Source organism: Nannospalax galili, unplaced genomic scaffold (assembly GCF_000622305.1).
Source record: "Nannospalax galili isolate Female #2095 unplaced genomic scaffold, S.galili_v1.0 scaffold429, whole genome shotgun sequence".
NCBI lineage: Eukaryota > Metazoa > Chordata > Mammalia > Rodentia > Spalacidae > Nannospalax > Nannospalax galili.
The window spans coordinates 3256332-3282019 of NW_008360330.1; the positions used below are offsets into that span (position 1 = coordinate 3256332).

The 25688-nt window shown below is 42.3% G+C and overlaps 1 protein-coding gene across 2 annotated transcripts in view; it reads right to left on the minus strand.

Annotated features, from left to right (window-relative positions):
* Astn1 (astrotactin 1) overlaps window positions 1-25688 on the minus strand; it is a 328592-nt gene that overhangs the window by 92114 nt on the left and 210790 nt on the right. For both annotated transcript variants that reach the window (XM_008826113.3, XM_008826114.3), the window contains exons 9-12: window positions 15304-15378; window positions 8538-8675; window positions 7935-8085; window positions 477-643 (exon numbers count right to left, since the gene is read on the minus strand). In XM_008826113.3, coding sequence (XP_008824335.1) covers window positions 477-643; window positions 7935-8085; window positions 8538-8675; window positions 15304-15378 — 531 coding nt within the window. The remainder of the gene's footprint in view (window positions 1-476; window positions 644-7934; window positions 8086-8537; window positions 8676-15303; window positions 15379-25688) is intronic.

Below are 25688 nucleotides of genomic sequence, written 5' to 3' on the forward strand. Positions count from 1 at the left end.
TGATCACAGGGGAAACCTCTTTACCCTGAGGAATTCATTATTCTGCCTGAGGAGGGGTGGTTGTGAAAAATGCAGGGACAGAACTTGAAGTTTCCATTCTTCTAAAATCACCTTTCTTTGATAATTGGGATTTATATAATCTTTCTCAAGTTTTGGACTACGGGAATGCTGTGACAAAACATATAATTAACATAGCTCCTCAAAAGCATAGTTTGGAAATTTCTCGCTTAATTAAGCAATGATTTATGTAAACCATGTGGTTAATTTCCCCTTGCAGGTAAACCAGAGGCTTGGTTTCTGCAGCGACAAGGGTTACCACCCGTGTCTATTAGACTTGTCCTAAGGTTCCTATCAACCCAGTCTCCACCTATGCTACGGGCTCTCTCCTCAGAACCTAAAGGGTGGCCATTTACATGGACCTTCTGCGATTTCAACACCAAAAGTCCCTTAGCCCAGCAAGTTTCAGGGATACTCACCCACAGAACATGAGGATGTTATACAAGGTAGGGTCATCCGGGAATGGCGCCATCTGCTGGAGACACAGCTGTTCACAGCCTCCGTTGAAGCCATCTGAGCAGTCCACCCCGATGTGCCGGTCATAGCACCCTGAGCTGTCCTTCATGGGGCTGAGTCCGGAGGGGCACTGGTACAACCAGAAAGCGTTCACACAAGAGGACCGAAATGCAACCACTGACACACTCTGCCTTGACACTATTAATCCTGGCAAGGAATCCATGAACTTCCTTCTGTGCTAGTCTCCCCTTTAAAGAAAATGGCCTTTTTCGACATCTTGCTTCTGTCTGGGCACAGATCGCACACATCTGCATTAAGTCCCTGGCTCCAAATAGGCTGAAGGGAGCACTGTAGCAAGACATAGCAAGTGAAGTGTGTTGCTTCCCAATTGGGCCTCAGGCTGGCAGAAGAGGGAAAGTCATGGACCAGAATTAAAATGCATTAAGCAGGGATTCCTGTGGACTAGGGAAGGCAGTGCTGCCGTTTGAACTTAATATTAAGTGGGCTTTCGTCAGTGTCCAGAGCATTTTATCAGCTCTCATACCAGTCCACAAAGTTGGAGAAATGAAGTGAGCCAGAACTGCCAGTCTGGGGATAGAACCTACAGCCTTGGAGAGGGGTTTGATGGCTGTCATAGTCGGAGCTCTTGAGCTCAACACCTTGCTTCCTCAAGGACACCCCTTGGAAGCCACACAGTCTACAGCACCTACTACATGAGCACTCATGGGTGCTATGTTTGGGTTTGGGCCTGATACTCTGAATGAGGAATTTTGGCTTTTCTATACTAACTGTCCTCAATAAACTCCCCAAGTATGAGGAAAGCTTAAAGAGCTCAGGTCCCGAGAAAATGCACAGGGTTAGGTGACCCTTAACAGCACTTGCACTGCTCTCATTATATGCCAGGAAGTGGTCTAACTCATCCTCTAACCCATTCCTCACAACAGCCGGATGATGTAAGTAGGGTGACTATCCCCATTTCTCCTATGAGAAAACAGACATGCAGTGTTTAACTCCCAGTTGTGGCAAGCAGGTCCACACTTGAATCCTTGGCAGGCTGCTGTGGTCTTCTAACCCGGTGATGCTATCATCTGCTCATGCCACATTCTGACTCTGAATGATAATCCTATTTACTGAACACTTACAGTAGCCTGCATTATTTTCTATCAGAAACCCCTGTGTTATCCCCATTTGAGGACAAGGAAGCCATTGATATTGCACAGAACTCTCTAAAAGCTCATGACTTTTTGCCACCAGGCTTCTTGTGCCTGTGCAGAGATGCTGCTTATTAACATTAGAGCTGATGTTGACAGGCTGCGAGGGGAAAGTATGTAAGCCAGGTTCAAGTAGCTAGAATGGGTCAGAGTTGTTGACGTGTCTAAGGTTTTATTTCAAAGCCCAGGATTTTAATGAGTGTGATGTGCATGTGTGTGTGCGCATGCCTATTGCTGGCAAACACAGTGCTCTCAAATCCCAACACAACTTGTAAAGCTTGGTGGCACAGTGTGACATCTCCCTCACCCCACCTGGCTTGTCATCTCTCTTTCTTACAAATCACTTTGACCTAGTAGCCCAGAGCTTAGGACTACTGCAGAAGTATCTCCAAAAACTCACCTCTCCTCCCTCCTCCTTCCCCATCAACCATTATAGCAGGATATGATTGTTTACTGACACTAATTCCATAATTTCCCCCAACAAAGGCCTCTCATGCCCCTAGTCTGGTCTATTCTCTCTCCTTATAAGAAGGCATTAAAGTGCTGGAAGGTGAGAGTATTTAAGGAAGTTTGCAAGGGCTGCCGCCTGCTGTGCAAACCCAGCTGTTCTCCATCACGGTGATGATGGTAAACAAGCAAATGAAGCATCTGAGGATTGCACCCCATGATTTGTTAGCCCCCCACCCATCAAGCTCCTTGGCTACCCAGTTGTTAGGCCAGATGTCACTAGAAGGGGTCCAGCTTTAGCACGATGTGGCTGCCCAGGCAAGATTTGGGTATGGAAACCCAAAGTGTGATTGGAATTAAATGGCCTGTACTGGTTGCCATAAGTCCTTTTTCTGTGTCATTATTATTTTTTTTTTCCTTTTCTAAAGCTTGTTAGAAGCCATCAAGCAGAGATAAAGCCAGTCCTCCTGTGAGTCCTGCCTCATGTGATTTCAACCCTCATACCAGCTAGCGTTATCAGTCACCAGCCAGGACCCCAGCTTCTCTGCCACCTGCTTTTTTTTCCCAGGCTGCTCCATCAACCATGATCTTTGACAAAGATTACTGAATGAAATCGTGGCAGGCTTTGTTCCGGGATTCCAAGTTCTGGCACACCTACATCTTGCCTGGTCCTAATGCCTAGACGACCATGGCTATTCCAAATTAGACTGCCTGGTGTCCATATTCTCTTAGGAGATTTGAAGAGAAGGCAGTTTTAGCTACTATGTCCAAGTGGGATATTTTTGCTTTAAGTAAGGCTAAAAATAATAACCATAGCTATCATGAATTAATCAATTTTTTCTATAAGGCATTTTAGTATCTATTTATCATCTATCTATCTATCTATCTATCATCTAATCTATCATCTTTCATCAATGGCCCCAACAAAACACAGGTATACTTTACAGTCTCTATTTTATAGATGATTCAGAGAAAAAACCAAAGTAACTTGTTTACGGTCACCAGGGTAGAAAATGGCAGAACCAGATTTGGGGCCTAGATCTCTGTGACCCCAAAGCTTCTGTGTGTCCCTTCCATTCTGACATTCTGTTGCCCACCTGCGGCAAAATCTGAATGCCTTGGAAAAATGAATGCAATGTGTCAGTGTAAAACAATTTTGTAGATTCATTGTTTGACTATTTTAAGTCATTTCTGAGGCATATTCTTGGGTCAATTATGGACTTAAAGACTCAGCCTAGTATTTTTTCTATGTCTCTACAGACACACACACACACACACACACACACACACACACACACACCACATCATTAGTGGAACTATTTTAGGACAAAACACTGCAAGCTGTCCAGAGTGATGACCTTGAAGGCAAGACAAGATTCCAAGAAAGATGCAATTATCTTTATTGTACTGTAACTAACTTGGGCTCAGTTTAAAGTATTTTAGAACTATTTCCAGGAAAAAGAATGTTGAAATAAAAACCAGAGATTTCTTCCCAACTCCTGATATCCAGATCACCCATTTCCCAGGCAGCTAATCAATCAAACACCCGTTATATAAATTTGGTTTCTCAGGCATTTTCTTTTGTTAATATATTCAGATATTAGGTTTCCTCAAAATCTTGATCTAAATACAAAGAGATGCTGCAGTCAACAAACTATGCCCCTGCTTCTAGAAGTATATGCAGTCCAGCCTAGGGGTCAGAGTGCTTGTCTATAGAAGTTGCATTTTCTGCAGGCAAGAGTTGATGGACTCTTCTCCTGGCTATGCACAGTCCTTTCTCTTCTTCCTTGAACAAAACCATTTGCCCAGGAGACAGCCCCAAGGTCATGTATTAACCTCACTTTGCATAGGTTACATTTAGTAGTCCCCGGAACTTTATGGGCTACAGACTTAAGAAAGCACCATTTATTATAGCCATAGCCCTCCCCTATCAAAAAGGTCTAATAAATGAGCTCATACTTCAGTGACCCCTAAAATACACAAGGTTAATCATCTTTCAGGAGATGTCTATGGCTTCTTGACTTATTACTGGTCTAAGGCATAATTTGCTAATGAGATTAAAATGGTTTTTTCCATTCAACTCCTTTTCTTTGCAATCTTTCCCCCTCTTTTCCTACCAATGATTCTGGGTTGATTAATTACTTAGGAGGCTGAGGCTGAGACACAGACATCTCAGTTCCAGATTATGAAGTAAATGCTCTGTTGGCAGATGATATGAGTGATGGACACATGAGCTTATTCAGTGCCTCTGGGATGAGAGAGACAAATTTCTGCAGCTGAGACTGCCTCACCTTACTAGGATGATTCATAAGGCATGCAATCACAATTCCTGCTTGAAATAGGTTCTCTTTTTCACTACATGGCAATCGTATTCCTTTTGCAAGTAATGATTTCCACAATTTCTTGATGGGCTTTGACATGCAGGCCCAAACCATGCAGGACTTCTTCCAAGGGGAAAAGTTTGATGGAGTTAAATTTATATTTCAAGTTGCCATGGCTTCCTGCCCCCATTTCTCTGTAAGCCTCTGAAGGCATACTCCTCTGTTTATCATCCTATAGAAAGAAAGAGAGATGCTCATCTGTAATGTCTCTGCACATCTGTGCTCTGGAAGAGGTGAATGACACATTTCATGGGAAACCATAGCAGACAGCATGTGGAGGAAAGGTCACTGGGCAATTCAAAACTCATTAGAACATAATGCTCCAGCAGGGAAAGTCTAAAAAAAAAAACAATGACAAAAAGAAAACAAAGTGGGGAAGAGGAAGATAGAATGAGAGAGAAGGAAGAGTGAGAGAAGATACAGAATAGTGATTAGAAAAACACAGCATCACCAGCTTTAGTCAGAGACGGACAAAGAGAAGCCTGCACTAAGAAATGTGCATGGTGTATAGACACTGGAAAAAGACAAAGCAGTGTATTCTCTCCAGAGCTTCCAGAAAGGAATGCAGCCCTGGCTAGCCCTAGATTTCAGCCCAGTAAGACCCATCCTGGATTCTCAGGTAGAATTGTAAGATAGTGCCTTGATTCGACTTTAAGCCACTAAAATCAATGTAATTTGTTCCTGCAACACTATGGAAGTGTCTTGTGGAACAGAGAGTTGCTGTTCTGTGCTTCATGGATGAGGGTCACTACTCCACCTCGTACTTTAACCACAATGATGATGGTGTGCCATCAGCAGTGGGTGGTGGCCTCACGCTCTGGGAGTTCTCCAGAGCTTTCACAAAATCCCTAGCTGTTGGAGAGTGGTCTCATTTTGTAATGGTGTGTTATGATTTGTAGAAGTCTGTGCCTTTCACGGGCATTTGTTTCCTGTCCTCTAAACAACAGAGCAATTAACTGGGTAGCGATTAACCCTGTGGGAGTCCATGCATAACTGAGAAACAGTGTCTAACCTTCCTAGAAAGAATGAAGGTTGAGAGGCCAATGAGGGCATAACATGAATCCAACCTGTTGAAGGTTTGAATTAAATTGGAAAAATACACAGTGCATCCTCTGTGGCTTTCACATCTCTGCCCTTCCCAGGCTCCTGAAGGGAAGGGACCGCATGCTCTGGTTTCTCATTCCTTTCTCCTTTCATACAAACATGCCATTCTTGGGAGGTCTTTCCATTCAGTACTCAGAGAACTGAATATAAGGAATTATATAAAGAGGAGGAAGGTCGTCCAATTCTCAAGTTAATTTAGGGTCAAATATCTTTGCCCCTGCCCACTTCTGGATGACAAAAGACCACTCTGCTAACATACCAGGGCTTTGAGACAGTACAGATGACCAGTGGGGTCAGGTTAGGCTCAAAGTCAAGTCTCTAGTCATCTTCCCTGTAAGGTCACCAGTATCATGATGTAATGCTCAAACTCTCACAGACTCTACCCTTCTGCTCAGGGATCCTATGCTTCATAGCAATGAGAAACAGTGACTGGAATGTATCTGCCAACCAGCCTTCCTCCTCACTTTTCGGGAACCACGTGGAGTACTGACTTCAAAGAATTATGCTAATACCAAGTACTGGTATAATTGGGTGACTTTCTGCAGTGGCTCCAATTCCACAAATGCATATTCATCAGAACTATTCCTGCTAGCTTCGTCTCACAGATCACAATGTTGAAAGTATAGGAATCTATCATCAGCATGGCTACGCGCCAACTGAAAGGCCCAGGATCGCCAAGGGAATGCACCTGACAGTCAAACCGTGGGGCGAGAAGTGTGGAGGTGTGTGTCCCTTGATGGGCCAGGAAGGGATTCAGTTCCTGTGTGTATGTTCAAATGCATATGGGAGTGGCTTATGGAAAAGAAAGGAGAGGAGCACATGTGTGCACTTAAGTGTTTCAGTACTTAAAATTACCCCAGGGAATAATAAGGCATGAACGATTGAAATCTGGGTGAAGAAACACAGGCTGGATGGCAAAAGAGAAAAAGTACCTCATCTAGGAGTTTGGTTAGAGACTGAGGTTGTGTCCTGAGAGACTGGGATGGGTGGGCCTCCAAAGGTAGGAGAGTACTGTGGGTTTCAGCCCATCTCCTGGCTGCCTGGGAAAGGCATGAGCTAACAAGTATTTTCCTTTGTATTTTCCAATAGTCCCCTCTTTTCTTCTTTGTCCTCTCTGGGATATATACTGGCCAGATTCTCCTATCTGACCCTCAGTTTTAGCTTTTGCTTTGCTTTTCTTCATGTCCTCTTCCTCCTCAGGTAAATCAGACTCCTCTTGGCTACAGTCTAGTTGGTATCAGTTTGGAGACTCCACCCTGAACATCTGACATCCACCATTGATAGAGAACAGCTCCCTGAACAGAACAGATGCTCAGAAATGGGGATGAAGGAGGGTGGAAGATGGTCTTGGCTCAGTATCCTCACAGCTTCATCTGGATACCCTCCCACATTACAGCTGTCAGAATGAGAAGTGAGATGGGGGTACCATATCCTTCCCAGAGCCGGAAGCTCCTGGCCCTTTCTCCCAACCCAGCACCACAGAACTGCATGTCTCAACGAATGCTCATTCCCTCTCCTCTGTTCTCACTTTGCACAGCTTTGCTGCCATCTTTCTCTGACACAGCCTCCCCTCTTTTACTGAACATTGCACTATTCTCCCCTCTAAACCTCTAAAGAGGGTAGAACTAGAAACACAACTGTGTTGGTAGAAATGAGAATGACTACATAAAGGAACCAGCATCTGATGGCTCCATCACCCCTGGCTCCATTTACCTTCGTGGTCCAGTACCATCTTCATTTCCATAACCTGGCAGAGAGCATAGCCCAGCCTAGCCCTACCACTTAACAGCATCACATGTTTTAAAGGTATCCAGTTCTAGAGATCTGAAAAAACCAGAGAAACCCACCTTTTGGTGAAGCAGAAGTTCACTGATAAGGTCTCCAAATGATCACATTTTGGGTATATTTTCCCTACCATTTCTTTCATTTCCCTAACTCTGTGTAGTTTTCTCCTAAAGTTTCCTGTTAGACTTAGAATCAATGTTATTCTTTGAAACAATTAATTAGTTCTCAAGTAGTTCCTACCAACTATTTTGTAAGACTGGGAACACTCATACTACACAATTAAATAAATTTCTTTTGGAAACATAATAGAACACACAGTAGTGCTCTGTGGGGACTTCTTGATGGACTGATTAGCTGCTCATTCCTTTCAAGAGAAAGTTCTTTATTTAGTTAGATGGTGGGTACAACTGGAGCTCACACACATTTTCTTCTGTATACCTGCCTCGTCCCCCATCCCTCGTCCCCGAAACTCCTAGGATGGCAGTCAACATACCACACAACCAGTAGAGTCCAATTTACGATCTGAAATGCAGCGGAAATTCTTACTGCAGCCTCCATTATCTTTGCTGCAGTCACGTACTGGCCCAAACGAATCCAAGAGGACCTCCAGGCTGTCAAAGGATGATGATGTCATCAGTTCCTCTCTGCAGGAAGAAGCAATAGAGGAGTCAAGGGATTCCAAAAGCACCAAATGTCCCTACATCCCATGTTGCAATCTGGTCCACTTCTGGTCTCATTCACTTATAAAAGTTAAAGACTAGCTTTACTCCAAGCCTTGAACTAACAAATCATGGGCATTCTCCATATCTAGGAAATGAGACAGTGCTACAAAGCCTGGTCAAAGAAGGAGGTCTGAATGTAAGCATTGCCTGTCATTCCTTGGGATGTGTAGGAAGTGCTTACAAACTCTAATTTTGTGTCCTCTTCAGTGAATGCGCCTTGAGTTATGCAACACTGACCTAGATAAAGCACAGATCCTGGCTCTGTGCTTGGGGAACTTGAAGTTGGCAGCTTGTCAACTTCAGCTTGCTGTGACTTTTTTCCATTGCCCAGAACCTTCAGTTAGTTTCTCACTCTATCCTGGAGCTTGACTCACCTGACCTCTACCGCATCTTCCATCACAGTCATGTCCGTCTTACACTTTGCTGATGGATTGATGGCCAGTTCAGCTGGAGGAATCACAAAACTCTTGCTGAGGGGCAGCCACATGCCCTCCCCAAGTGTATAGGTGAATCTGCATGGACACACATACCAGGTGGTAAGAACTGAGCATAACTCCCCACTACATTCTATTACTAGGTGTCTCAGCTATGGTCCTCGAGAATCTGAAGGGACACACACACCAGAAACACACACACACACACACACACACACACACACACACACACACACACACTGGGTGACCCTATAGGGACATACGCATCAGGTGAATCTGCAGGGATGCACACAAGGTGACTCTTCAAGGACACACACACACCTAATGGTTCTGCAGGGTTAAACACACACCAGGTGAATCTGCAGAGACTCACAGTAGGTAGTGATGGCTGGGTACAGCCACCCACTTGGGAATTTCAGCATTGTGTTTTCGACCTGCTTCCTTCTCAGCCAACACAGCCCTCTTAGGCAGGCGAGAGAACTGAAATTTCCCATTATGATGGCTTGACAGAGGCAGAGGGAGGCAAAGGGGCTCCCGCTCACAAGGCCAAACAACAGAAGATCTGATGTAGTAACCCATTCACGAGACACTGGAAGTTGCTTTGATCAAGCCATAAAAAGTGAGTCTCATCTTTTTGACAGTGGAAGCTGAGATCCCCCTGTCTTAAGTCAGAAGCAGTTTAATTGAGAAGCTATGTCAGCCTCCTCCATCCTAATCCTATGGCTGCGCACCCACAGTAGCAGTCAGGGTTTCTCCCCGCCTGGGGGAAGCCTGGAAAGGAAAAGGCAGGAAGAGAATTGCCTTTTCTGACTTCCATAAGAAAGGAACAGAAGTAACTGAAGCCGGGGGCCTCCACAGAAGAGAAGAAAGAGATGAACAAATGCACAAAGCGGGACTAGGTTTATTCTCTGCACTCCTACCCACACCCTGAGCTAACAATGCCAGCCCTTGGGATACAGAGAAGATTTTCTAATTTATTCTTATAACAAGAGCTAAAAGGAATAAAAGAATCAATCAGCATTTCAAGGGAGAACTTAAGGAAACCATGAGAGATTATTTGTTTATTTATTCATTCATTTCATTTCAAAGGCATTCAAATGCTCTGTGTTCACAGTCAAAAAATAGTCTATGGGATAAAAGCCAATGTGGGTGGGATACCACAAGACTGTGGCAGTCTGGCATCCCCTCCCAACTTGATGTGGAGGGAGGAACAATGGAAGGGTGCCTGCAATTAAGCAGAACCCTGCACAGGCTCTATCAGCATGCTTGTCACAGCCCCAGTTCAGAGCCTTGCTCCGCTCTTTCTTAACCCACACAGTCTCCTCTCCTCCTCGGTTTGCCTAAGATGCTAGGAAACCAGACTGGTGCCTTAGATCTTTTTTTGGAAAGTGCAGCCCTCCCCAGAACTCTGGGCACAGAGCAGATCCACAGACTGGCTCTGCTCAGCTAAGTGATTTCCTCCTGTACCTCGAAAGACGGCCCTTGGCACCAGAGCTGCTGGAAGAGGAGAAGGCAAGTTCCAGCTTCACTGCAGGGGATTTGGGAAGTCAGACAAGCCTCTTGGAAGTGGGATGTGGCCACAATTTGGGGGATTTCTCTTCTATTTCTCCTGTTTTTTAGTCCCCTACACCTTTGAACTACTGTGATGCTCTGGATGTTTCTTGGTCCAATGGAGGCTCTCAGATCTCCCCATCTCAAGGGGTATGAAGCAGTAGATAGAACCAGGTCTCTGCAGGGAAGGGAAAAGCCTTCGGGGTGGAGCAAAAGACCATTGTTTCATTTTTTGGTAAGTCAAGTAGCAAAACTGAAGACACAGCAGCACCTTTACACACACACACACACACACACACACAACATAAGTCATATGGCAATACAGCAATAACAAAGAGCTGATACAGGGCTAATAATGCCCTCCTGAAGTGTCTGAGACTTAAAGGTGAATGCGGGCAAAAATATACAACCTACAAGCACTTACATGATCTCACTTTGTATTGATAAAGGACATTCCTGAGGTGGCCACTTACATGAGGCAGGCATTGGCAGGGGTACCACTAGAATACACCATCTCAGAGAGAACAACCCACTCGTGAAAGGCATCTGGATGAAAGCATTTCATTGGACACTGAGCTCTGTTTTTGATTTTGTTTTAAAATTTTTAATTTTACTTGGATTATCTAAGGGGTTTTAGGAAACATTTGGCAGGTCTAGTATATTTGTGATGGTATTCATTTTTATGGAAGAGTGGGGTCCTTACCTACCTACCTCACAGTGTTCCCTTTATTATTCCTAAGGAAAAGTAATCCATAGATTTCTCCAGCTAAAATTATTTGACATGCTCCTGTGCATAGAAAAAAAAGTTCAAGGCTCTGAAGGTGTTCCTTCCAGCATGCCTTTGTCTTCTTCTCTCCCCAACTGTTCTTCATATTTTGTGTTCCCTCCGTGCCATCTATCTTCAGTTCCTAAAAGCCTTCTTAAAGTTTCATCACACCAACTATGCTCCTAATATTCCTTCTTTCTAGATTTTATTTTCTCTTTTCTCCATCCGAACTGACTCATTTTAAGACTCATTTACAGTTCCAAATCCTTCCAGAAAGTATTCCAGAAGCTTAATCTAGGGGCTCTCCTCTGTCCACTTTACACAATCCCTTGCTGCTCTTATTGAATAGAATTATACCTGTCTTCTTCTGGGTTGATCATAATAAAAATGTGATTTCTTGAGTAGCAGAGAACAGCTGTTTGTCATCTGTGAGTCCCCACTACCTATCACAATCTCTAGCCCAAGGATGTCACTCAATGAATACTTGTTGACTAATTAGTAGGATATTTTTTTCTTTCATTTTAAGTGCTGTCTTGGTGATACCACCTCTGTCTTCCAATTTAAAGGTGGAAATATTAGGGCAACTAATCCTTCATGTTAAGCAAGATGAGAATTAATCTTTGAGCTTAGATGGATGTAGTGATCAAGGTAGATCCTCCATGTAAAGCAGAAGATGAGTTAACCTCTAGGTTTGGATGGATCTAGTGGTCAAGATGGATCTGGGATTGATATTTTGAAGAACCTTATAAGTACACAATAGTATTTGTGGCACTGCCCCAGAGAATAAGTAAAGCAATGTAATCTCCTGTGGTGGTTACATCAAAGTGAAACCCAGTACGATAATCCAAGTTAGATGTTGCGCGGAGCTAACTTTCTGAGGAACTCTGAAAAGGGCAGGCACTTTGCGAAACTAATCATTTATTCTCACGATGGCCCTCCAAAGTGGGTGCTTCGGCACCATTCTACAAACACATTGTCTAATATCTTAAGGAGGTTAGTAACCTCCCAATATCAACCCTTTTATGAAAGAAGATGGATTTGGTCAGGTCTGGATCACAGCAGCTTTCCATCCCATGCTGGCTCATGCCTACAAAATTCTAAAGCTTTCTTTCATCTGCAGAATCTACTGAACAACTCCAAAATCCAAATATAGACTAAGCTGTCAGAGAAAAGCTGTGTCCTGAAATCTCATCTGTCCTTCATTTATGCACATTTGGCAGGAATTACTTTAAAAACCCCACCCAAGAGAAGTCGAGTGAGCATCTGGAATGTTCTCCCAAGTTGACCTTCTCTAGAAACAGGTGGTGGTGACCACTGAAGTTGAGGGCTCAGCTGTATGCTGCATAGTCCCGTTGAACCACAGCTAGAAATTTATGTGCAGAAGCAAACGCTTATCAGACAGCACTAGACTGAATATGCCTGTGTTTTGTCTGACTTGGTACAAAAAGGAATGCGGAAAAATGATAAACAGTCTTGACCTGGCCTCTTTGCTCTTTCCTAGGCCAGGCTATTCTAGGACAAAACATTTTTCCCAGGGAGGCAGGTACACACATGGAGGGAAATTCATAGTGAGAAAAAATGGGCTGTTTCGTGCCTTCTTGATTCTTCCCAGTCTATCCTGGGATTGCTGGTTACAAAAGTTAGGTTTCTTATCAGTTTCCTTCCCAGTTTGATTTCAAAAGCTTAAGAGATACCTAAAACCAGCTCCTTCCTATACCTACCAAAGTCCTAATGTGCTTCAAACTAGACCAAATATGTAAAGCTCTCTACAACAACACCTCTTCCCTCAAGAAGATAACCACTGCATTGAGAAGCAAATGGCCAAGTCAAAAACAAATCTGAGATCATTTAATTGACAAATAACTATTATAGTTAGTCATGTGGCTTGGCACATTGAAGCCTTAGAGCAGCAGTGTTTATAATTTGTGGCTATAGATTAAAATTAGCATGGCATGTTTGGAAAATATCCATTTCCTGGACACAAGTCCTTGTACTTTGAAATTAACTGATTTGTGCTAGGTACATTGGTTCTTATAGAACTTGGGGATTCTCACACAGGTCCAAAGATAAAGACCACTTCATGAATAAATCTGCAAATTTAGAGGCAGTGATCACATCTGTTTGGTCACACCTATAGTATCTGAAATAATGCTTTGCAATAGTGAGTTTTCAGGAATTAACAGATGTGGAGGCTGGGTCTGGACCATGGGAATACGCAATATTTATATTAGGAGGAAAGGTTGCATTCTAAATGAAAATCCAACAAATGGCAGCAAATATTGGAGACAGTGGATCTGGAAGACAGATTTCACTAATAATGGAAAGTCCCAGAGGTAAAAATCAGCATATTTAATGTATGTCAACATTCAGAGGTATAAAGGTTTGAATGCCAAAATTTAAACATTATTCTACAGGTCAGGGAAAATACACAGTGGCTTGGAATTGATTAAGCTAAAATCATGAATTACTACAGAAGCAAATAAATAACCAATGTTCATCACCAACCAGATCATTGCCTTTCCAGAATGGTCATTCATAAATGGTTGGCTTAGATGCCAGAGTGATTTTAATTAAAAAGTGTCCAAAATAAGTATACTGTGACCCTTTGCTTTCCTTTGAGAAAATAGTTATTGTCATGTTAGGTACCAAAATTGTTAATCACATATTGATCAATCCATTGGCTCCTGAGGGAGTTGAGTCACAGATTAAACCACACACCTGCTCCCCTCTGTAAGCTGTCACATCCATTTGGCAGCCAAAAAGTTTGGAAAAAAAAAAAGATACTTGCAGAGAAATAACACATTTTGTGTGTGTGTGTGTGTGTGTGTGTGTGTGTGTGTGCGTGCAAGTCTTGCACTAATAAAGATTTGTTCAAAACCTTTGATTTTTTTTTTTTACTATTAACTCGTGACTTTTAGGGAACAGAGAACTTATCTATGTTAATCATTAAAACTTCTGGCTCCCCAGAGCCTCACTTTTGTTACCCTCACAGGTCCTGGCAGATGAACAATAGGAAAAGGGAGAAAAAAGTCATCCAGATGATAAATCATTGTTGGAAACTTTAAATGACCAAATGACAGTCGAAGGAATACTGCTGACTTCCCTTAAAGCACAAATCTTCAAGAGTATCCTGCAGCCAGTTCCATTAACATGACCCAGCCTGTCCTGGGACAAACACTCAGGAGACCAAAGGGCAAGGAGAAGTCCTCTTAGGAAGAGATCTTGTAAATATGCGCCATAACTGAGATCACTGTTGGCCAGCTGTATCCATCCCAAGCTATTAGGAAGAATGGTACAAACTGCATGCAGTATTGCTCAAGGGGGTAAACACAGAGGCAAAACTAACACCAAAACCAAATGTGGCTGACAAGAGAAGGAATTTGGAAAGGTAATAGTGGGTGAACTTCAGCCAGCTGCACGGCTGCAGTGACAAGAAAGCCAAGTCTTCCACCTGCCCTCCACTGCTCATCTCTCCAGCAACAAACAGCATGCAGTAGCTGAGTTCATCCTTTGACATCAGCCACCCGTGAAGGTCTGTTCACTTGCTCTACTAGAGGGCTTGCTCATGGAAGGAGAAGAAGTCATACCCACACTGCTGGGCCAAACCCAACCTCTGGCTCTAACTAAACACAAGCGAATATATGTTAAGTGAAGGACAAACTGACTAAAGGAATGAACAATATGATCTTAGATTAGAAATGAACTTGTGTTCCAGAAAAGGCCTGGTGTGAATTAAATTTTATGAAAATTCAATAGTTCATGGCCGGCACCCAAAATTGCTCTTTGGTTGAGAGTCTTTCTAATATGTGCTATTCCCAGCTACACAGGTAGAAAGTTGGGAGGGCCTAGAAGCATCAAATTTGATCAGGAGGGTAATGGATAAAAGAAAATAATAATGAGGTAAAGTTTAGGAAAGGGGGAGGCAGGGGCAGGAGAGATTAATTTTGAGCAACTTAAGACTCTATGAGGAAGGTGCAAATTACATGTAAAATGGAGAGGCAGAAACTGACATTAATTGCCTGTTCTGTGCCAGGTTTTGTGCCAGGGATTTTCCCTACATTATCTCATATACCCCTCACAATAATCTAGCCAGGCTTGTCATATAGCCCCATTTAACAAATGGGGAAACTAGAGGCTCAGACTTTAAGCAGGTTACTGAGGTTCATTGAGATGTCAAAGAAAGAAATCAGAACCCAAGCAGAGTCTGTTGGACTTCAGAGTCCTTCATGTGGCCACTGGGTATGACTGGGGGCAAGTACTTTTCTTGGGAGATAAGCAGAACAAGAAACCGTGTTTCCTACTTTATACTTCAGCACTAGGAATGTTCAGTGGGAGGTGGAACATTGAGTGTGTAGACATACATAATCATGTCCCTGGATTTGAACTTACCTGAATATTTTATCAGAGGGTTGTTCTCCCAAAACCAGGTCAAAGCCTCGCTGAAATATTGTGTAAGGCCAAGGTCTAAAAGGAGAAACATGATTCAATTAAAGTCCACTCAACAAACACTCTCTTTATGCTGGGTACCACAATAGGCTCTAAAGACCCAAAGATGAAGAGCACATAGTCCCTGCCCTCAAGAAGCTCGCAGATATGAGCTCACCTACAACCTTGAACCCTGGAATGGAACCAAGAACAAGGTCAAAGTAAAAAAAAAAAATCACTGAACCACTAAGAAAGTAAAAGTTAGCAGACAGGACAATTGGCACTACACAGAGAAAGGTGGGCTTCAGATGGCTGTAAAGACAGTCCTCAGATGGTCCTTCTCAGAAACTGAGCCTTGCCCTGTTTAAGGAAGAGCAGCAGGATGTCTTAGGAAAGACAAGTTCTTTGGAACTAAGCAGTGCTGGATGCAAAGCTTGCTGTACCACTGAGCCAGCTATTTGAATGAGGCAGGTTATTTGTGTTTAGTCTACTTCCTATTTAAAAACAGGGTTAGTAATAGCTGCCTTATAGTCCCTCATGAAGATTAAGAAAGTTTTTAGTTTAAGGGCTACAAGTCAGTCTTCAATACGTTTCTTTTCCTACTTAAAATGACTCGAGGATTCTTGGTCTTTCATACATTTCAGATATCTTCAGATATTTTAATGTCACTCATACAAACAGAAAAAAATAGGAATTTTCATATAATTATTAACTCTACCTTGCTAGCAAACATTTAAGTATTGACAAATGTACTAGAAAGTATCAAAAATATCTTTTAAATGTGTTGGAGAGATGACATAGTGGTTAAGAGCACTGACTGCTCTTGTAGAGGACCCAGGTTTAGTTCCCAGCATCTACATATCAGGTAACAACTGCCTGTGCACTCCAACTCCATAGGATTCAAGACCCTCTTTGGCCTCCGCAGATATTGTATGACATAGATGAACTTACATACACAGAGGCAAAACACACACATAAAATAAAAATAAATAAATCAACAAAATATTCAAGAAATATGTTTTTTACAAACTAATCTATTGGAACCCCAAATAAATTACTCATTCAAACAAGATTAGAACTTGTTCTGAGTACTGAGATATTGTATACACTGGGTGGGCTTAGCCTTTCCAAATGGAACTTACAGTCTCATAATTAATCCAATTATTGAGGATTTATTTTGGTGATTCTTCTGTTTTCCAATGGTTACAAAAAGTCAGAAGAATATGTCACAATAATTATTTGGGAAGAAAGATAATATTAGGCATTAACCTTCTCAGCTAACCTTGCCAGTGCAAAGAGTGTCATCTGATAGGATTGAGGAAAATGTATGAGGTTGTTCTTCAATGACAAATTGATTGCTGAACATCACTGGCATTTAGAAAGTAGGAATAGGATGGCTGGAACACTGCAGTGCCCAAGACTGTTCTGCACAACAAAAGCTTTTGAATGTCATATGGCCATTTGCTCAAGTGCTGTCAACCTGTTTATAAATCTGAGTCTGGATATTTATGCTCCTTACATATAAACACAAAGTAGCTGGTGCAGCTTTAACAGAAGATCAATTTCAGGTGTGTAATTATTATACAGACTGAAGGAAGATTACACATTGTATAATCATTACTTCATCCATGCAGCGTATACAGATTTGGGGTTTGTTTGGCTTTGTTTTTTTTGAGATATGATCTAATGCAACCAAGGGTGGCCTTGAACTCGCTGTGTAGCTAGAGGTAGCTTCAACCTCCTGATCTTCCTGCGTCTCCCTCTGAAGTGTTAGGAGTGCTGGAGTGCAGGGTCATACCAGATGCAATATAGCATATCCTCACCAGTCTATATTGTTCTGATGTATCATTTATTATTACGTTAAGGTGAATTATATTAGGTACAAATGTCTGACAATGGCACTTTTTGTGGTGTAGTAGAGTATTTAGAGGTTAAGTAGTTATTGTATCATTATAAATTACCTCGATATTTCTCATTTAATTACTACTAAAGCATTCTATTTACTTGCAGAAATTTTGTGTATGTAGATTTCATTATTTATGAGCTTAAAATATTTGCTATAAGACAGGGTGTTGGGCCAAATAAGGATGAGGATCTACAGCAAAATCTAACCAGCTAACCATTTATCTCCTCAGGGCTGTGACAGGGATGTTGAGGACATCAGGACTATGTAAGGGAACAGATAGTACAAATGTGCTCATTTTTTATGCTTACTATTTTATAAATACACTATTCCTAAGATTCAATTTAGAAATACCCCAAGGCTCCAAAAGTACCCAAACACTATGCTGTGAATAGCCCCCACATCAAAGGAGCAGCTCCCTCACAGATGTTCTCCAAGTTTATTCTGTTTACCATACATGAATCCGGAGTAGCCTTTGAGTCCGCCTCTGTTTGACTGAACAGTAAGTAGTGTCTTGTGAACACTACAAAATACATATTAAGTCGAGAAAAGGTCAAATTCATGAGGGCAAAATGACTCAGTTTATCCTAAATACTAGAGCAACTTTTCATTTTTATTTTTTTTTAAAAAAAGAAGAGATATGTTACTTCATCCTTTGTTCAGGGACAGAATCATATTTATTTACTATTAGTTTAATAATTTTAAATAACACGTTTTGCCTTCAAGTCATCTCTAGTATCAAAACTGGTACAATGTGTAATTAGAGTGAATTCTTGGCATGGTTCCTAGGTTGTTTGAAGACAAATGGTAGGACTGGCATTGATTACAGTGTGAACATGAATTGCATAGCGTGACACACACAGGCCTATCTTTAAGGCAGCTAATGAATCAGTGAGCTTGGAAACATTCATTAAGCACACATCTACATGTTGTTCAGTGAAAGTCAGAGAGGCCTCTGGCTCTTGACTTATGAAAAAATAGAACCAAGTAATATTGGAAGGATTCAGATGCACAGTGCAGACTCCACCTTGCTCACACTAGAGGCAGTGGGGCAGAGCAGTTGGGACATATGTTCTGGAATGAGTCTGCCTGTTTCCAGCTCCACTAACAATCCCTATGTGACCTTGGGCAAGTTCCTTAATCATTCTATATCCTTATCTATAAAATGAGGCTGGTGGTAGTAACTGTGTCTGCCTGGCAGGGTTGTTGTGAGGAAGAACTAGTTCATATAAGTAAAATGCTCAGATTGATACCTGGCATTTAATGAGTGTCATAGAATATGTTAAATTTACTAATTACCTGGATCAAATATAAATCCCATAATAAGAAGTGATTTCTGCATTTCTGTAGAGGAAGACATGTCTTCCCCCAAGGTGCAGATGCAATGCCAACACAGACTGCAATTCACATTATGGGTATTGTGGTGGTTTGAAGGAAAATGTCCCCCATAGGTTCCAAGTATTTGGACATTTTTGTCTCCAGTTGAGGGAGCTGTTTTAGGAGGTCTTAGAAGGTGTGGCCTTGCTGGAGGAAGCATGTCACTGATGGTGGACTTAGATAGTCCGTAAGCCTTGCCGGATCTTCAGTTGCTCCCTTGTTTCCTGTGTCTGCTTGAAGATGTAGAGCCTAGTTTCCTCTCCTCCTCCAGCCACCTCTGCTGCCATGCCTCCCGACAAGAAAGGACTCTTGCCCCTTGGAACTGTAAGCTTAAATAAACTCTTCCTTTTATAAGTTGCTTTGGTCAATGTTTCTATTACAACAACAGAAAAGTAACTAATACAGGTATATTAGAATTTACTGGAGGGGAGACAATGGTGAGTGTGTGAAAGCTAAGGGTCCCCATCTAGGGAAGTTAAATATACAGTACTGACACTAATTACCAAGAGAAGGGGAAGAGAAGTCAGGGAGTTGCTGACTGTACTAACAAAGGAATAAAAGGAAACATTTATTTTCTTCCCACTAGTCAGGGATGATCTGCCAAAGATGGGAATTCTAACTTGATTTATTCACCAAATATTTATGGAAGCCTATTGTTTGAGAACTGTGGTATTAGGCAACAGGAATCAGAATAAAGTGAGTCTTGTCCTCCAAGGAATCAGCAGTCTTTCAGAAGAAACACATATCAGCTCAGATGAAGAGAAGAGCATGTTAACAAGGAACAGGAGCAGAGGTTCAGGAGGCAAACTCATACTGGCTGGTGATAGATCAGCCATCTAGAGTACAGAGAAGGCTGTGCTTGCCAATGCCTGGAATGACAGTGTGGGGAGCTTGGCTTCCTGCACTGGGGAGGCTACAGGGGTGATCCAGGAATAGGCATGAAATAATGAAGAGGTGGGAATAAAAGCACCAAAATACTTTGAAGTTGATGATCAAGGACCAAACAAAAGGGAAAAGTTTTCTTTTTTTATTAGAGCTCCAAGTACAAGTCAGATAGGGAAAATGCCAGGACCACCAGGAGACCCATCCAGCTTAGAGGAAATCACCACTTTGAGGCTGGAAGCCAGATCTAAAGCCTGGTACAAGTCCTTCTCCTTTCTTTGCTCTGTTGCCAACAACATGGGTTCTGTACTCTCCACATGGCTAATGTACATGGTAGATGCCTTCACCAGCCCCAGCAAAATCTCCGAAGGCCAAGAATGCCCTCTCCCTCATTAGGAAAACAGTATCTGCGGAATAATTGCTTGGCATATCCCAGGTCTCTGGATTAGTCTGTGGGCCAGGAGGAAGAGGCATCAAAGCAGGTCACAGCTCCCATTATTTTTCCAAGGTTAGAGTTGCGAGAAGGTAGGCAGTAATCAAAAGAGTAACTTCTACCTCAGCCTCTACCGGTTTGTGGTGCCTCCATCAGGAGTGAGCAATACTGCTAAATGGACTGTGGAGAGGGCACTGGGTCATTGTGGAGCCATAGGTCAGCCCACAGTGGAGGCCACTTACAGAGCAGGAGCTTACCATGGAAGGAACATTTGGTCTCTTATCTCTACTTGACTAGGTGGCCTCTAATATTCTCTGTGCTGCATTGGGGGCAATGCATCCACATCTTAGAGAAATCAGCAGGCTCAGAAATCATAAACAATGTTTTGATTTGGTAAGATTTTAATGCTGACAAATAAGGCCCTGACCCTCCTCCTCTCATGTGAACAGCATCAGATGGTTTCCACGCAGGCCCAGCCCAGGCCAAGGCAGGAACTGTTTTAGAGCTATTGCCTTAAGCAGAAGTATAATCTGAGCCACAGAGGAACCCAGTGTAATGGCACAGCGGGGCACATGTGCAGCTGTGCATGCTGAAAATGACGAGCAACCTCTCATTTGCCTTTTGTTCTCTGTTTGTTTCAGACAATACCATAGCCTGTTCTGTCTTCTCTAAGCACTAATGATTTCCAAGCTTTCAGTTTCTGTTTCCAGCTCTCTTTCCTCTTCCCCAGGACACATGAGAGGTTATAGATACCTTATCCCGAGACTTAAGGATGTTTTGGGCCATGAATGAGCATGGACTTACTGTTTGGCCTTATCTGGTTACTTGGATATTTCCTCCACCGTGTAACTTGGATCCTAATGTGTAAGCAAGACTAGCCTGTTTAGCCTGTTTTGCATGGAACTGTGTATGCCCTTCATACAGGCTCTCAGTACAGAAAGGGACTACTTCTGATCTGTAGGAGGATACTTTGTATGTTCAAGTGCTAGCTCCAGCTTTCCATTGAATGGGACACAGGAAATTTAGATCAGAGTCTTTTGCCAGAATGTCAGGTGATGGACTTTATTGTGGCAGATATCACTGGGGAGTGGCAGGTAAACTGGCGTCTTTAATGAAAGCAATAAGGATAATGCAGTGTAATGGTGTTCGAAGTTTATACTATGTGACATATCACATCTCAGGGTCTTTGAAGATACTTTAATCTCCCCTTCTTCAATTTGTATTACTATTAATTCATACAATTGGCTAGTTTTAAAAGTGCTTGAACTAGCGAAGAGTATGTCTTATATTGTTATCATTATAAGTTGTAGATAATAATGCTATGATTGAAGCATAATTTATGCTATTTAAGTTTAGCTTAAAAACATTTTTTTAAAACAAGCTCTCCCTGGCACTTTTCTTCACAGAATCTATAATTGCAATAAGTTTATCAAGTACTCAGTTCATATTTGCCCTTACTATGTATAAAGGCCACCATTAGTGCTATGTCCTTAGTGTTCATTGTATCACATAGCAAGTCATCAATAAATGACCTGACTAAATCAAAAGTGTCTGAGGGTTGGACATACCTTGTTTCAGCCCTGGTTAAAACAACCATTGAACTGTGTGACCTCAGTAAGTCACTTGATTTTTCACAACATAAGTATTTCCATCTATGAAATGTATAGAAAACAGACTGGTTAGATGCCAGTCACCAGGCAATTTCAAAACCCACTTGAGGCTAGTGGCCACAGATTTGCCAGTCAGTGTGGTTGCCAAATGCAAAGATTGTTGACTTTAGTGTTAGGATATTTCAGTGAATAAAATAAAATGTGGGTAAAATATTGCATAGTACATAAACATGGACTTCAGTTGTGTGGGACACATTAGTACTTGATTTCCAAGGAACATGAACATCCTTAGTACAACTCGTGGCACATAGAACAAGTTCAATAAATATTAGCTGCTGTCCATTATAGCTAACATTTCCATTTGGTGAATAGAGAGTGCATTTCTAACATTATATTTAAAAATAAATTGTGATGGTGATGACATATTTTATAAACTTTCAATCTTGTAACAGGTAAATCTCATGTGAAGTAAAATAAATGTTTATGTGACTGCATTCATCGTTTAATGTCTATTCATAGGCAGACACATTGACTTAGTAGTTTTTATTTGGAAGATAGCATGGTTATCAGTAACTAGCAAAGTAGCTGGGGGTAGGCTCAGGAGCCAGGCAGAGTAGGCTTATGACCTGGATCCACCACAGTGTTACTCTGTGGCCTTGGGGAGTTCATTAGTTCAAGCCATTAGGCCAGTCTATCCCTCTCCACCTTGTTACAGTCATGCCAGACCCACCCCATCTTCATCTTCCCCCCCACCCCCAGAGTCTAGATCATTGTCCTTACATAAGGAGGGCAATTGGCAACCATGCTGACTGGTCTCATTGTAAATCTCTGCCATGAACCTCTGAGTACTGCCCAATGACCAGACTACATTTCTTGTCCATTCACTCTCCATCTCTCTAGATCATGAATTCAGACCTTCTTTCTCTAACCTCTAATACCACCCCTTCATCCTCATCTTCAGCTAATGTCTTCTTTCTCCACAACTGAAACAGTAAAGGTCATCAGATTCAAAGCTTCCCCATCACACCCACCCACTCCCTGTCCCTGTGACTATTGCTCCACCTCCTGATAACAAAGACATCACAAGCTTATGTTCCTACTACAAAGTTTCATCTCAGCGCATCCTTGGCATCTTGAAGACAATGGACTACAAGGCAGAAGCCCTGCAGGGAAGTTACAGTCTAAGCTCTGCCATGATCCTATGACTTCAAGCAAATAGGAGCACCATAGAGTATTACTTTCTTCATATATAAACAACATTGTCAAACAAAGTATGCATAAATAAATGTCAAATCATTAAGAATCTTGGTTTAATTTTGATTCAACTTGTTGCAGTAGTTTTCAATCTATAGTCTGTGTATGTGAGCATGAATATGTTTACATAAATTATTTTATTTAAAGATAGCACAGTGAAAAGCTGCCACATCCCTGCCTATGTGTAGTTTAATTGTCTCCTTTATAAAATGGGAGGATAATAGTGCCTACGTCATCAAAAGCAAAGGGTGAAATGATTTTTTTTAATATGCGCAACTAACTTCCAATAACCCTGGGATACATTCATATGTTAATAAGAATTATGGTTCTAAACGTTAAAATGGATTTTTTAAACTTGAACTGTGTATATTGGATGTGTGTGTGTGTGTGTATATACATGTGTGGGCATCATGCCTGTGAGCACAGGCACACATATATTAGAGCACTCATACAGAGGTCACAACCTCAGGAATTGAGCAAGGTGTCTCTGTTCTCCTACTCAGAGCTGTGTGCACAGGCTGGCTGGCCTGGGAGTTTCTGGGGATTTTCCTGTGTCCACCTCCACCTCCCACAGGAGTGCTGGGATTGCAGATGCTCATGCTATTCCTCAGGCTTTGTGTGGGTTCTGGAGATCTGAATTCAGGTTACCAGTGTGGCACAGCAAGCCCTTTGCCCCCTGAGCTCTCTTCCCAGCTCTTCAATGGAGTTGTGTCTGAAGAAATTTTAGAGACATATAAAATGATTTTGAAGATACAATAGAGAAGAAATTGTTGTATCTTTTTCCTTAGACTTTGGAATTTGGAAGTTCAATCTTGACCCCCTCCCCCACACACACACCAAAGGTAGCAACAAACACAAATATATACATAAACATATGTATGGACACACATATAGAATTCAATCTTGGCCATTTTTTTTTAAAGTCAGAGAATATCAAAAGGGAGGCACATTGAGCCCAGTTACACAGTTACATCGCAACCTTGATTCCTAACATCTGACATATAGGTAGAAAGATCTCTAGATGCTCCTTTGACTTAAGAAGCATCATTGAGGGCAGAGACAGAGTCCATGTGTCCTTGCATGGGGAAAGTTGGCCTTGACTTCCATTCTCCTGAATACTTTTGGATCCAGGATTATTTAAGGCAAAAGGAGGGCTGGAGAGATGGCTCAGCAGTTAGATGGCTCAGCAGTTAGATGGCTCAGACTGTTCTTGCAGAAGACCTGGGTTTGAATCCCAGAACCCACATGGCAGCTAACAACTGTCCGTATATCCAGTTCCAGGGGATCCGACAGCCTCTTCTGTCCTCCACGGGCATTAATTGCATGACACGGGTTCACTTGCCTACATGCAGGCAATACACGCATACACATAAAATAAAAATAATAAATAAAAATTTTAAAAAAGGCCAACAGAAAAAAAATCTTGAAGGAGTCAGAAGAGGCTGGTGATAGTAGCTGCTATTTATCGAATGCTTGCCATGTGCCAGGCAAGCAGCAACCTCAGGGCCATCCATGTAAAATCTCATAGCCACCTAGAGAACATACCAGCTATGTAGCTTTATCCCCATGCTGCGTTGGTAAGCAGATATGGTAAGGCTCCGTAAGTCATTTCAGGTCATGCAACTACTAAGGGGCAGAAGTGAGTATTACTATGAATCACAAAGTCTACTTTCTTTCACACCTTGCTCTGTTCCTCTCATCATCATGTGGTGAGACCTGCTGAAGAAGGTGTTCCAAGACAGCCTTGGTTTACATCTAGGGATGCTGTCAAGCCACTGGTCTGTCTCATTGAACCCTGGCCTCTAGGTGAAGACCATCAGTTGAAGCAGAAGTTATCTTCGGTCCACCTGCTACTTGGCCTGTACTTTCTAGGACAAGCCAGCATGTGTTCCCCTTGAGATGTTCTCTCCCTCATATACCTGCTGAATCTCCTTTATCCCTGCATGGCTCACAAGTGAAACTTAGAAAAATGGCTCTTAAACTTTAGCGTGCATCAGATTCATTCCAAATATGACCAAAATGGTTCTCAATTCTTGGTTTCTCTCATTTCATACATCTAGGTTTGGGCCTAAACTAAGTATTTGTGGTGAGGCAGATGACTCTAAAGTCCAAGCTAGGAGGAGAATTACTGGCCTAACACCCCAACCAATCTTGAGAGATGAATTTGGCATTCCATAAGATATTACTGCCATTAAAGAGAAATTGCAATGTATCCTAAGGACTCATTGGAATCCATTTTTGGCAGGGGGCTTGTTGAGTCCTTGTAGTCCCAGCTGGCCTGGAACTCACTGTGTAGACCAGGCTGGCCTCAATTTCACAGAGAGTTGTCTGCCTGTGCTTCCCAATGCTAGGATTAGGGATTCATATTTTTAAAGTCTGAATGATACTGAGGAATAAAGCTGTTAGATAAAAAGGTGGCAGGGGCTGGGATCGCTGTGAAACAGAAACAGAGAGGACTCTGGCAAAGTGAAAGTTTATTTGGGGGTCAGCGGGGCTGGGACCCAACTTGGAAGTAAGTGAAACCAGCAGCCTAATGGCTGCAGGGGGGTAGCTTATAATGGGAAAATAACTTGGAAAAAGATATTTTTCTGCTGTTTGGGGCTGTTCAGGGAGGGCGTGGAGTCTGTACCTGGTGAAACTTATCAAGGAAAACATCTACTGTAAAGTATGTTTTTTTGCAGTTACAGGGTTCCAAGAACCTATTGCAGCTACAGGGCACCGGGAACCTGTTTGTCAATCTGTGGGCATGCTCTGGTGATCACAATGCACTGGGTCACAAGCCCTTGGAGCTTATTTGTCAGCTTGCAGGTGGCTGGTAGTTGGCTGACTTAGTTCCTTCTAGGGGCCTTATGGTTTCTGGGTCTGGGATCTCTTGGACTTGAACCCTACC